The 12,558-nt window shown below is 31.2% G+C and overlaps 1 protein-coding gene and 1 long non-coding RNA gene across 2 annotated transcripts; both read left to right on the forward strand.

Annotated features, from left to right (window-relative positions):
- Positions 1 to 914: 914 nt before the first annotated feature.
- Positions 915 to 6,240, forward strand: LOC111717284 (uncharacterized). Its single transcript, XR_002768737.1, has 8 exons — positions 915 to 1,251; positions 1,351 to 1,419; positions 2,029 to 2,107; positions 2,599 to 2,857; positions 3,138 to 3,215; positions 4,235 to 4,334; positions 5,819 to 5,932; positions 6,001 to 6,240. It is a non-coding gene; the product is annotated as an uncharacterized LOC111717284 (long non-coding RNA).
- A 2,280-nt stretch (positions 6,241 to 8,520) lies between these two features.
- Positions 8,521 to 11,320, forward strand: LOC111717285 (putative inhibitor of apoptosis). Its single transcript, XM_023492786.1, has 7 exons — positions 8,521 to 8,911; positions 9,315 to 9,440; positions 9,742 to 9,829; positions 10,220 to 10,323; positions 10,653 to 10,747; positions 10,827 to 10,892; positions 11,254 to 11,320. Exons 1-7 carry the CDS (start codon positions 8,536 to 8,538, stop codon positions 11,308 to 11,310), a joined length of 912 nt encoding a protein of 303 aa, XP_023348554.1. The 5' UTR covers positions 8,521 to 8,535; the 3' UTR covers positions 11,311 to 11,320.
- Positions 11,321 to 12,558: the final 1,238 nt, after the last annotated feature.

Genomic DNA, 12,558 nt, shown 5'->3' on the forward strand with positions numbered 1-12,558 from the left:
AATTCAAATACCAAAGACGACTTTCAAGTCGTCTTCCTATTGTCATGTTTCGTGGGACACCCTGTATGTATTTTACAATGTATCCGATCAACCTACAGGGTTACTCACAAAGAATGAGACTATCAAGACGACCTGAAACCTGTAAAAAATATACGGATTCAAAGATATTTAATTTGTTTGCCTTGAATATAACCTTTTTATGGCTTATTTAATCAGTTAATCAGTTTCAGGGAATGATGAATATGACAGATGTACTTAAAAATTCCGTAGAGCCGTCTCTGAAGTCTCGTCCTTTGTGGGTAACCCTGTATGTCCAATCAAAAAGTATGTGCTGTCAATATTTCCGGAGATAGTATAAGAATTTTGTTTAGATTTTATTTAATTAAATTAAACCAAAATCGGGGTCCGTCCTAGAGCACGTTTTTTGAACCCCCCCCCCCCGTCCTATCAATTTTGTACATGACCACTTTTTCAACAATTTTCAATTAAATTAGTATTTATTTAGGGTTAGGTTAGGTTAAGACACTATCTGGGCCGAGCGCTGCAGCTAGGACAGGCTAGGGGGTCGAGCGCTGCGGCCACGGGTTAGGTTAGTTAAGACACTTTCTGGGCCGAGCGCTGCGGGTAGGACAGGCTAGGGGGCCGAGCGCTATGGCCACATGGTCAATTATATCCATTTATTTATTATTATTTAGGGTTAGGTTAGGTTAAGACACTTTCTGGGCCGAGCGCTGCGGCTAGGACAGGCTAGGGGGTCGAGCGCTGCGGCCACACTTTCTGGGCCGAGCGCTGCGGGTAGGACAGGCTAGGGGGCCGAGCGCTGCGGCCACGGGTTAGGTTATTTGAGACANATATTCAATGATAGAAATGACAATTGAGGGTTTTTAAATTTAAATTTTTTGTTTAAATTTTTAATTAAATTTTTAAGGCTAAAACGGCGTTTAAGATTAAAATGTTTGAACGATGACCCTTACTGCAATTTATGGGCATTTAACCTACCATGTACACTATTGCAGTAATATATCTGCCCATTTATGGGTGACGTACCTACTGGAGCACACTCTAACACATTACATTGATGTTTACTAGGCTAAAAACCTTAAACAAACTTTTTATTCAGTGACACCTCGTATACCAACTTAAAATATGTACGAAGTTTATAATCTGTTTATGTTACAATCCTTGTTTCAGGAAAAATGATAAGTTGTCTACAGTTAGTTTGGAAGGGATTTGGGGAAAAATGAATCTGAGGTTAGACAACAGTTTCATTTCTTCGTAGTTTCCGACCTACTGATTATCTTTTAAGTATAGATTTTAATATTATGTAATAAAATAAGATTTTTTATTTAGAAGAAGTTAAGGAATGAACCTACTACAACGCTACCATGTGTGACAAAAACCACCTACATGAATGAGTTGGTACGGAAAAATTTTCATTTTTGTTTTTTAAAACAATCATAAAGCAGTTTCAAGAAACTATAAATATAATTGGCAGTTTTAGAAAACGAAACAAATAAAACTACTTTTAACACACATTTATAGTCATAACTTAATCTAAAATTCGCCCTCTTATTCCAGAGTTTTCTGTTTCTCACACTATTTATATTCTTTACTCGTCTGTTCGCTTGTTCGGTTATATCTTATAAACTTTTTTCAGTTTCTACTGTATCAAATCATTTTAGTCATTAATGTAAACATTATTAAAAGTTTGAATTATTATGTTGTATTGACCAAAAACGAAATTTGATTTGAATACATTTGATAAAAATTGTTTCATGTAAGGGCAGCTTTTGCATCCATATTGTATTACTAGCTTGGGAACCCAGCTTTGTCTAGTACCTTAGTTTTCTCTTAAAAGTTATCTAAGAATTTTTAAGTCAAGCTAAACAGATTCCCGCTGTTTTTCCTACCAAGTTCTCAATCAAAATTTGAGGCAAATCGATCGAATTGTTATAAATAAACAGACAGGGATTACTAATTTCTATACTCAGATGCATTTGTTGTTAAATGTTGCTTTATTTTTTCTAGATGGTCAATGGTCATACTTGCAAAAATGAATTAGGCTGTAAGAAGAAAACACAAATCTTTGAAGAAAATCAACACAAAGGTTATTTTTTATTATTATAAAAGTTTTATCCCCCCCCCCTTTAAAACAATTTCCATAAAAATATCTACTATGAGGAGTTGAAAGTACTTAGCTTAGAGTATCCTACGGGAAATTTGGTTTCCATTTCCGCTGGAAATTTGCCAGAGATTTTTTTTCTGATGATAAGGGTGCTGTTAACACCTTTTCTGGCTGAATATCCAGCATTTTTTATATGCTGAATTCAATTTAACAATGAATTTAAAATTTCGCCGGAAGCCGTCAATTCTGGGAAATTTTCTGTTGGTAGTTGGTTATTCTGGAATTTTCGAGACAAAAATGACCAAAATTCTGTTTTCTGGTAATTCTGAAAAAAATTCTGGCAGAAAATTGGACACTAACTTTGCCTTTCATTTTTAAACCACTTTTCACTAGATCAAGAATTTCCTTGATATCCTTTGCAATTAAATTTTCTGGAATTTCCATGACAGAAAATTATTTGATGTTTATTTCAGGGCTATGTTCAGGGCAACTTTGGGATTCATAATATTTAACAGTTTATGATTCTTTAAAATAAAATATATAAGAGGACTAAATCTAAATATTGAAGCTTTTTTACTTAAAATTGCAAAGTTCATAGAGGTGAAAATGTTACTGTTTTGGACACTTTTAAATAACTTAACAAATTTAAACTTTTTAAATTCTAAAATATGATAAAGTTGATCTGTATCGAATGAGACCTGGGAATGGAATTCATGAGATCATTTGCCAAAGGTAAATTCAACCAATTAAGGGAGAGGAAGTGAGGCCGGCATGAGTTACATGAAAACTTTGATATTCGGCTGGCTATTTCATGTGGCTCAGCAACCCCTCCCTCTGAACCGCCAAGCATTTTTTGAGTTAAATTTTGGCTTCAAAAAATATCTTATTTTTATAACATATTGATGGCACATTTTTGCACATCTCCTGGATCTTTAAAATAGTAACATTCCAAACATCATTTTTTACAATACAAACATACAAACTCAAACTTTAAAATCTTAATTAATCTAAGGTACTGTACAGTGTACCTGAATATAAGGAACTACTGAAATGAAGATGTTGATGATAGCTGTACTAATTGGTCATAAAGGTAAAACATTCTGACTAATATTTTGAATTTTTTACTAATCAAAACTAAACTTAATATGATATTAAGGTTTAAGGAACATAACTTTAACGTTCAATGAATGAAAGTTTTTTACAGTGTGTCCCACAGTATATCGGATTGTTATTGACTGTAAATTATGATTTCCGCGACTGTCTAAAAATTTAAGGAAAATAAATCGTTTAAAAAATTTAATAAGGCCATGTCAAAAAAATTCTTGCAGAAAATGCTTGGTTTTCAAGTATTATGTGGGTGTTTTAGTCTTTATAGCGTAGAGATAATTCTATATGATATGGGACGCTCTGTAAATAAAGATGATGTTTTGTAAATCCAGTTTTATTGATAATAAAAGGGACTATTTTCAAACACCATCTTATTTTAATGATTTATGTAGTTTAGTAACAACCTACATTAAGTTTAGGTATTGTGCCTGAGTTAGGATCGCCTACAACTTTGATTAATGATGATAAGTTTCATAACTTTCATAATAATGTGTAAAAAAAAATTTAACCATTTAAAAAAATCTAATTAAAAGGGACATAAGGTGCCTGCTCTCTCTGTAGTTGCGCCCCAAATTTTTCTTTTAGAAGGGTGGGGCCCTAGGAGGCCTTCTCCCAATATTCAATCTTCATCTACCATCTTATTTAAATGATCTATGTAATTTTGTAAAACCTAAATTGGTTTTGTGTCTGAGTTATGATTTACTACTACTTTGATTGAGGGTGATAAGTGTGGAACAGGATTGGATTATATCTGAGGACAAGAACTCTTCCTTTCAATCCCTAGCTCTATTCTTCCTGACTACCCTTTATGTTATTATATGTAAGTCTACTTTTTAACTCCAAACCACCTGCACTCCCAACCTTATTTAAACTCATTGCATTTTTTTAACGGATACAACCAGTAACTTTAATACAAATTAAATTTTTTTTCACATTTCCAATCCTTTGTAAATTTTAAAGGTTCCTAGTATTAAATAATTTTAAACTGTTATTTCTGTTTAGATTTTCTGAAGTGTATGCCGGGATGACTGCCTTACAAACCATAGCCTTTTTTAACCTGCACTAGACTGCAAATGCAAGCCCGCTTTCAGCTTTCAGCATGGTGAGTAAAAAATATTTAACCCATTCTTAAATTCTGAATTAAAGACTAGAAACAATATTTTTTTAAACAAACAAAAAAATCCAAAACTGCACCATTAATTAATGTTCAATGGAAAATATCCTTTTTATGAACGAAAGAAATTTCCAAAAGATTTTGAAGAAATAATAGTTTTTTTAATAATCAAACAGTTTTTAACAAACTTTTAAAATACTACACTTGCACTGATCAATCGATGTTTTGGAACATTTTTTTAAAGAAAAAAAATAGTTTTTTTCTTAATAAACAATTTTACTGAAACCAAAAGCGTAACGCGCCGATCTCTACTATAGGTGTGATAAAAATTGGCCTTTTATTCATGAAGTGGCATGTCTCATTTACAAGGGTACCCTGATAATCTTTGTTTAATTGAGAATGAAATAGACATCCATACTGATTTTAAAACAGATATTTTTCAACTGTGACTTTACTTCAAAAGTATTTTTGCTTTTCTTATGCAATAAAAATTAAGAATTTTCAGAATTATAGTCAGTAAACGAGGATATCTTCCACATAATTGAGAAGATAAAGGATTCAAGGGTACTGTTGTAAATCGGGCATGTCCATATTTTTAAATCTACGGCCACTTGATATTTCAATGACAAGCCCTTAAACTAGGGCTTTCAGATAGATCGCTTCCCTAAGGGGGGAAGGCAGGCGACCATAAGCCACAACATTTTCCCCTTCCATGCCACATCTTATCGTTTGTGTCATCCAGCAGCCAATAGCCACAACCATTCAATGCCACAGCATTTAAGTCATCTGGCAGATTTTACGTTTTTAAATGATAAACTTAGTTGGTTGGAATTGCAATTTTTAAAAATTGTGCCGCATTAAAGGAAATAACAAACACTAAAAGGAGTTGTGATTATTTTAATTTAACACTTAAATATAAAGTTCTTTGCAAGACTTTGCAGAATTTTTGAAAATCAAAATTTTAATGCATTATATTTATTATTTAAAAATGTAAAACTGCTGAAAGACTCAAATTCTGTAGCCTGGAAAACCAAACGGTTGTGGCCCATAGCCTCAAGAAGACAAAAAAATCTAATATTTGGCATGGAGGGGAAAAATGCCGTGGCTTATGACCACCTGCCTTCTATCACTCCTCCCACCACAATCATTCATCTCTTAATTATTTGTTTCCGTTTTTTGAATTTATTATTAAACGTTCTTGACTGTTTAAATGTGTTTGAATTTCGATCGTTAAAGGACCTGTACACACAATTTCAATTCACAACGATACCCTTAGTAGATTTTTTTATGTCAAGAATAAAAAATGTCCAAGTAACTATGGTTTTTGTTCAAAAGTAACTTGCTCAATTCACTTGAAATTTCAAAGAAAAACAATTTTTTATTTCTTAAATTGAATTTATCAATTTTAAGTTATTTATGGGAAATGGCAAATATTACTCATTTTTAAATGTGAATTCAGTATTATTTTTCAGGATTATTCACTCGACGTACAATAAGCCAAGAGAAATTCAACTTCTGTGAAGAACCATCTTCAAAACATTACCGAGAACTGTCAAAAAGTGCATCACTTTGAAGTAGTTTATTAGGTATATTTAATTCATGGGATGGTTAGATATCATTGTGAGCAGTTCTTGATACATTTTTTCTTGTTAAGGTTAAGTGTGATGGCCTTTGACTATAGTGTCCTATGGATAGACTACTAGACATATACATTTTGGATCAATTTTAGGTAAAACTTGTTCATTAAAAGAATATCACATTTTTACGTCAAAAAACAAAACGACCTACCTTTGCTTAGGAAACAGTGATTATAAACCAATCCAAAATTATTTCCCTGTTTTAACAACTACAACGAGATAAAAGTGTAAAATTATTGAATTATGTTGGATGAACAACTTGGATCATTCAAAGAAAAAACNCAAAAGATTTTTTTGGGGGACCATTGTATTAAAAGATATTTTTGGGGACCACTGTATGAAAATTTTGTTTAGGGACCACTGTATCAAAAGATTTTCTTAGGGACTACTGTATAAAGATATTTTTTGGGGACCACTAATAAAAGATATTTTGGAGACATCTTTATCAAAAGATTGTTTTGGGAGACAACTTTATAGATAGCTTTTTTGAAGACCACTGTACCAAAAGATTGTTTTTGGAGACCACTGTATAGTTCGTTTTTTTGAGGACCACTGTATCAAAAGATTGTATTAAAAGATTTTTTGGGTACCTTTGTTTCAAAAGTTTGTTTTTGGGGACAACTGTATCAAAAGATATTTTGGGGACCACTGTATAAAATATTTTTTTTGGGACCACTGTAAAATTTTAGGTTGAAAAAAAATTAATGAAATTTACCGTTTTAAAAAACAAATCTGTTCCGTTTTCGTTTTGCCGTTTATTTTTTTGTTTGTGCGAAGAATAAATCAAATTTACCTGTTTCCATAATTTTGACAACCGATTTATTTTCAATTGTGATTTCTGTACAAAAGTGACAATTGCTCATTTCTGCTGCAGCAAGAAATGTAAGAATTTTCAACACTGTTAAGCTAGAAAAATATTGGTATTGAAACTTCAATGAAAATCATTTTTTATTTCTAATGATTAAATGTATTAATATGATAGCTATTAATGAGATTGAGAACTGGCAAATATAAGTTTATTTCAATCTGAAATTTAACATATACTTATTTTCAGGAAAAATCACTTGACGTACAATAAACAAAGAGAAATTCAACTTCTGTGAAGAACAATTAAAAAACCATCTGCAAAACATTAACGAGAACTGTCAAAAAGTGCATCACTTTGAAATGGAACATTGTGGAAGTGTGAAGAAATGTGAAATATTTGAATCTTTTGATTGGATGTGTACATAGTAAACTTAGTTCTAAATGTTGACTGCCTATGATAACGTCATGTTTTTGTAATTTTAAGAATTGTTTTCGTTTTTTTTACTTTATTTTCAGGATTAGAACTGTTTGTGGGAGAAAATGCTGTTCAATCAAGTTAGTAAATTGGCTAGAAGTTGATGCATGTCTGGTTATTAATAGTTTTTTTTTGCATGCTCCTTATCACTTTTTTTAAAGATTGATAAATATATCCTATAAATCCTTTAAATGTAGTCTAGAATAACCTAGATAGATCTTTTTCAGACGAAAATGTAAGTCGTTAGTATTCCACTGAACTTGGTGCTATATCGTTTGCACTAATGTCCGATTGAACTAATGTACTTTTGCACTAAAGTCAGCTGATCAGTAACACTTGTGGCCGCAGCACCTGGCCCCCTAGCTGCAGCGCTCGGCCTAGAAATTGTCTTTACCTAACCGAACCCTCAAATAAAACGTTAGTCCGAATGAACATTAGTGCGAATGTACGTTAGTTCGATCGATCATTAGTGCAAACGATAAGACACCCAGAAGTTATTAGTTAATGCTGACGGTTTTGAAAGTCGTCTTTTTTCGAAATGTATATTTAAAATTTAACGACCGTTCCTAAAAAGATGGTTACTCAAAAAGAATTGACGAAAGTTTTAAATGGACATTATTTTATGAATTTTATCCGAATATATATATAAACAGAAAGTTGACTTGTTATTTAAGTTCAGAAAATTTTTTAACCCTCTTTGAAAGTAAGCTTTTAATTTAACGCCAAATGTTTGTCAAAATGAAACTGTTAAATTTGAAATTTCGTAAATAAACGATTTTAACTCTACTGCTGTTTCTATTGTATTAATACATGCTTTATGAGAGATTACACTAAGATTCCTAATGAGAGGATACGGAGCGTAGGTCATACATTTTCTATTATAATTTAGTTTACCCCATCAGTAAAATAATCATTCCAGCATTATTAGTGCTGTAAAACGGCCGAAAAAATAATTACTTTAGAAATGGAAGCGTTTTGCATGAAACTACTAATGGTTTTCATTATTTAACTTGACTAGAGGTTATAATTAGTTAGTTTCAAATCGAGTACTAGACTAATTGTATGCTGAGAAAGTTGTTGTCACCTGTACCTAAGTTTAGTAATGAAAGTCGTGCCGGTACAAAGTTTTTGTGGTAATTGTCATGACGGTACAAAATATATCTCAGAAGTTGTGTACAGTACGAGGCCGACCGAATGCTTAGTGGAGGGTGAATGAAGCTGATAAAAAAAGTTTTGATAATGAAAGTTTATATAAAGATAAAGATAAAAAATGCCAACTCAGTGCAAGAATAACAGGTATAACTTAAACATGGAAGTTTTACCTTTTCTTCCTGTAGCTCATTTAAGGAATACAGGAGAACATAAAAATGATGAAAGAGTAATTAGCAATGAATCCCAATTTAATTCTGATTTAAATTCAACTTCTGATTCCCAAGATAATGAATCAGGCTCTTATTCCCAACTTCCTGAGTACCAAATTGAAACTAATAACTCCCAACCAGATGTAGGAGAAGATGAAACCGATAATCCCCGTGACGCACAAGGTGGTGAAGATGTTGTTGGTTCCAGGCTTCAAGATTATGTTGATATGCCACCACAAAGTCCAATACAGCACAGTCGAACACAGAACGACCGAACGCTTCCAAGTAATTTTAAATTTAACATTTTTTTTCTATTTTTTATTTTTTATTTGTGTGATTTTAAATCTACATTGATTTTTAAAAAAATTGAATTTTCTAATCCCTATATCTTTGCAACCTGATGGTACCTTTGATATTTAAAATTTTGATTAATTAGCAGAATTTATAGTTTAAAATATCTAGGACTTACAACATTGAGTTGCAAAGATATAAGAGTTAGAAAATCAGAGTTTGTGACAAAGACTCAGTTCCTTTCCAAAGACATTGTGCAGGAAGAGTTTTTCAACTTACAATAATTCTTGACTAACAACAAACAATGCTGATCAAGATCAACTGTTTGGAAAAACTATTTTTTTATTTTCTCATTTTAGATTATCTTTTAGATTATGCTAGTTTTTTCATGTAAAAGAATATGATGGACCAGTACACAACCATCTAGCATCATATCCAGCAAGATTCAATACCTTCAATGATTGGCCTATTGGTCTCAATCAAAAACCTGGTGCTATGGCAAAAGCTGGATTTTTTTACACAGGTAAAAATTTAATCATCTTTGTTTTAAAACAAGGAGAATATACAATTTTTTAATCAAAAATTACAAATTTGGCACTTAGAAATAAAGCTAAACATAAAATATAAAATATTTTAATTTGAATGCCAAAAATGCCAGTATTTTTGCCAGCATATTTGTTATCTTAAAATAACATTTTTTTTTTAAAGTTCCTATTGAGAATTATCTTGAAGATGTTGTTACTAAAGAGTTGTTAAGATTAAATAGGCTGTTCTTCATTTTGACTGATGTTTTAATATAAAGACGAAATTATCATTTTATCTAGGATTCTCTGATAAAGTCACGTGTTTCTATTGCAATGGTGGGCTCTGTGGCTGGGAACCTCAAGATGACCCAATGGAAGAACATATCAAGTAAATTCTTAGCTCTCAATCTAAAGATGTTTGCCAATTTATTTCAAGTTTGGTGAAATGTGAAATTTATGAATTTTGTGGTTTTTAGCTGCAGTTATGTAAGAAATAACAAAAAAATATATGAAGAATATAGAAATTACAATATAATCACTTAAAGTTTAACAAATTATTTTATTATTTTGATGGTGTATGATATTTTGAACACCCTATATTTCATTTAAAAGCTCATTCACGTGTTTTACCATGTTGTTTTTTATATTTCAATATTAGGCGCCATTCAAGGTCTGCGTCCTAGACTGCGGTTTAGACTTTTAAAAAGATAAAATAAGAAAAAAAACAGTTTTGCGGTTTGATAATTCCAAACCATAAATATAATTTGTAATAATTTAGGTCCTTCCCTGATTGTCAGTTTATTGAACTGACAAAGAAAGAAAATGTTTCTATGTACAAAAAAGAAAGACAGCAGTTAGAAATTAAACAAGAAATTGAACAAGGTAAGATCAAATATTTTAACATCAGTTAAAAGCAGATTTTTAAAATATTACCCTCAATGTTAAACTAGGATGCTTAAAATTTGATTAAAAATCATTGGCACTTTTCTTTTTTTAAAAGATAATACAGTCAAAAATAAATTTTTAAAGAATTTTTTAAAGGTTTCATACCTTTGTGTCGGAAATCTGAACTATTGATTGGCTTTTCTCTGGCCACGGTTTTTTTTTAAAAAGCAAGACTAATACTATATAAATAGCTGTTAGGCAGCTTACCTAAAATTACTCAAATTAGTGAACGGTCCCTTAAATGATTGAAATTTTGTTTTGTTTAGAAAAGACCGTATCAGACAAGACAAGAAATGTTTCTGAATCATCAGATGATTTAGAAAATTCTGCTCTCATTTGTAAAGTATGTTTGGATAAACAGGTAACTATTTAAATATATTTTTTATTGATGATCTAAAGATACTTAGAAATATTTTTATACCATAATTTTACATGTTTAGGTTTCTATCCTTCTGCTCCCATGCAGGCATCTGGTCAGCTGTGGAGAGTGTACAGTTTCCCTCCAGGTAAACAGCTGACAAAAATCCACGAAAGAAATTGAATAAACTGAAAAAGAATTTCTTAATATACTGTTATGAAAAGTGTACAATAGTTGTTTTCCATGACTCTGCAAGCATAATTCCAAAGTGTAAAGTTCATGATCAAATATAAGAATTTAGCATTTAGATGTTTGTTTGTGGTGTGCTGATAAGTGATCAAAAGTCACGTTAAATTTGATAAAGGACAAAAAAGAATGCGTATTTTTTGTTAGTAAAAAGATATGATAGAAAATCATCTTTTGTTTGACGTTTTTAATCTGCTGACACATTTAAACAATTACATTTCATGGCAATGATAGTTTTATAATTATGAATATTCATTTTCTAGAACTGCCCAGTGTGCAGAGGAAGAATTCAGCATACTGTCAAAGCCTTCTTGATCTAGCTGACAATGGTCAATTTAAATGCGAACTGGACCGACCCCTTGTACCGGTCATAATGACGCGCCGAAATTACTGTCCAAACCCAATCCTTTGCTGGGTTTCAACTTTGATGGCAAGCAACGAGGGAAAAAACTAAATGTTATACGAATATGCCATAAAATAAAGAGGCAAAGGAATTGAGTCTTTGCCACAAATTAAATTTTTGAAATCCTTATATCTTTGCAATCTGATGATGTAAACCTATGATATTTCAAACTTACATTATTTGATCTAACAGCATTCATAGTTTGAAATATTAAAGGTCTACGACATTGGGTTGCAATGATATTGAAATTAGAAAATCAGAGTTTGTGACAAAAACTCAATTCCTTTTAGATCTGTAACATAACTAATGAAAAAGTTATTGACTAATTTTTATGAAGAATTTGTTTCTTAAATAGTTGGATAAAAGTTGGATGAATTGTTTTTTTCATTGTTAAAATTGTAAAAAGTATAAATTCATTTATTTTTGATATAAAATTTCATATATTTTTTCTTTGCTTGAAAATAGTTATTATTGACAAAGATTGATTATAAGAAGAATTTGTTTCGTAAAATTATCTTTTTTATTAATAATATTTATTATCAATTTACATATTTGTGTTATTTTTTCTTCATTTTAGGGATAACACCAATTTTAAACTGTTTTGTTCATTTAGAAAAGTAGTTATCTAACAGAGACTGAGGGAAAAAATGCTAAAAATTAAATATTGTAAAATTGAACTTGAAAAACAATCTTGCAGGCTGCAGCATCATCAAGAAATACTTCCGTAACTTAAGACTTTAGAGTGTATCATGAAAAGACTCCCCGCCCCTGAAAGACTAAAGTTTAGAGCATATAATGAATAGACCTCCCCCCCTAAAAGACTTAAGTTTAGAACGTATAATGAATAGACATTCCCCCCTTTAAAAGACTAAAGTTTAGAGCATATAACGGTATAATGAATAGACCCCCCCCCTCTAAAAACTAAAGTTTAGAGCATATAACGGTATAATGAATAGAGCCCTGGAATTGGCTCTACTGTGAACTGCCAATACTTTTTACTTAATTAATCTTAAACAGAAAATCTGGAAGGAATAAAGCTTCTTCAACTTAACGGGATTGTTCGTGAAAAAATAAAAGTATTGATAAAATAACATTTTATGCAAAAAGATGTTCCAAAACATGCACAGTAAAAACAAGAAAATTCTTTAAACCTTGTAAACGTGAA

This window comes from Eurytemora carolleeae, unplaced genomic scaffold, assembly GCF_000591075.1.
Source record: "Eurytemora carolleeae unplaced genomic scaffold, Eaff_2.0 scaffold2474, whole genome shotgun sequence".
NCBI classification, from domain to species: domain Eukaryota; kingdom Metazoa; phylum Arthropoda; class Copepoda; order Calanoida; family Temoridae; genus Eurytemora; species Eurytemora carolleeae.

Coding starts and splice junctions, on each gene's coding strand:
- LOC111717285 (XM_023492786.1), top strand. CDS start 8,536: ATGCCAACTCAGTGCAAGAATAACAGGTATAACTTAAACATGGAAGTT. Junction 8,912..9,314: donor GAACGACCGAACGCTTCCAA/GTAATTTTAAAT, acceptor TTCATGTAAAAG/AATATGATGGACCAGTACAC. Junction 10,893..11,253: donor AGTGTACAGTTTCCCTCCAG/GTAAACAGCTGA, acceptor TTCATTTTCTAG/AACTGCCCAGTGTGCAGAGG.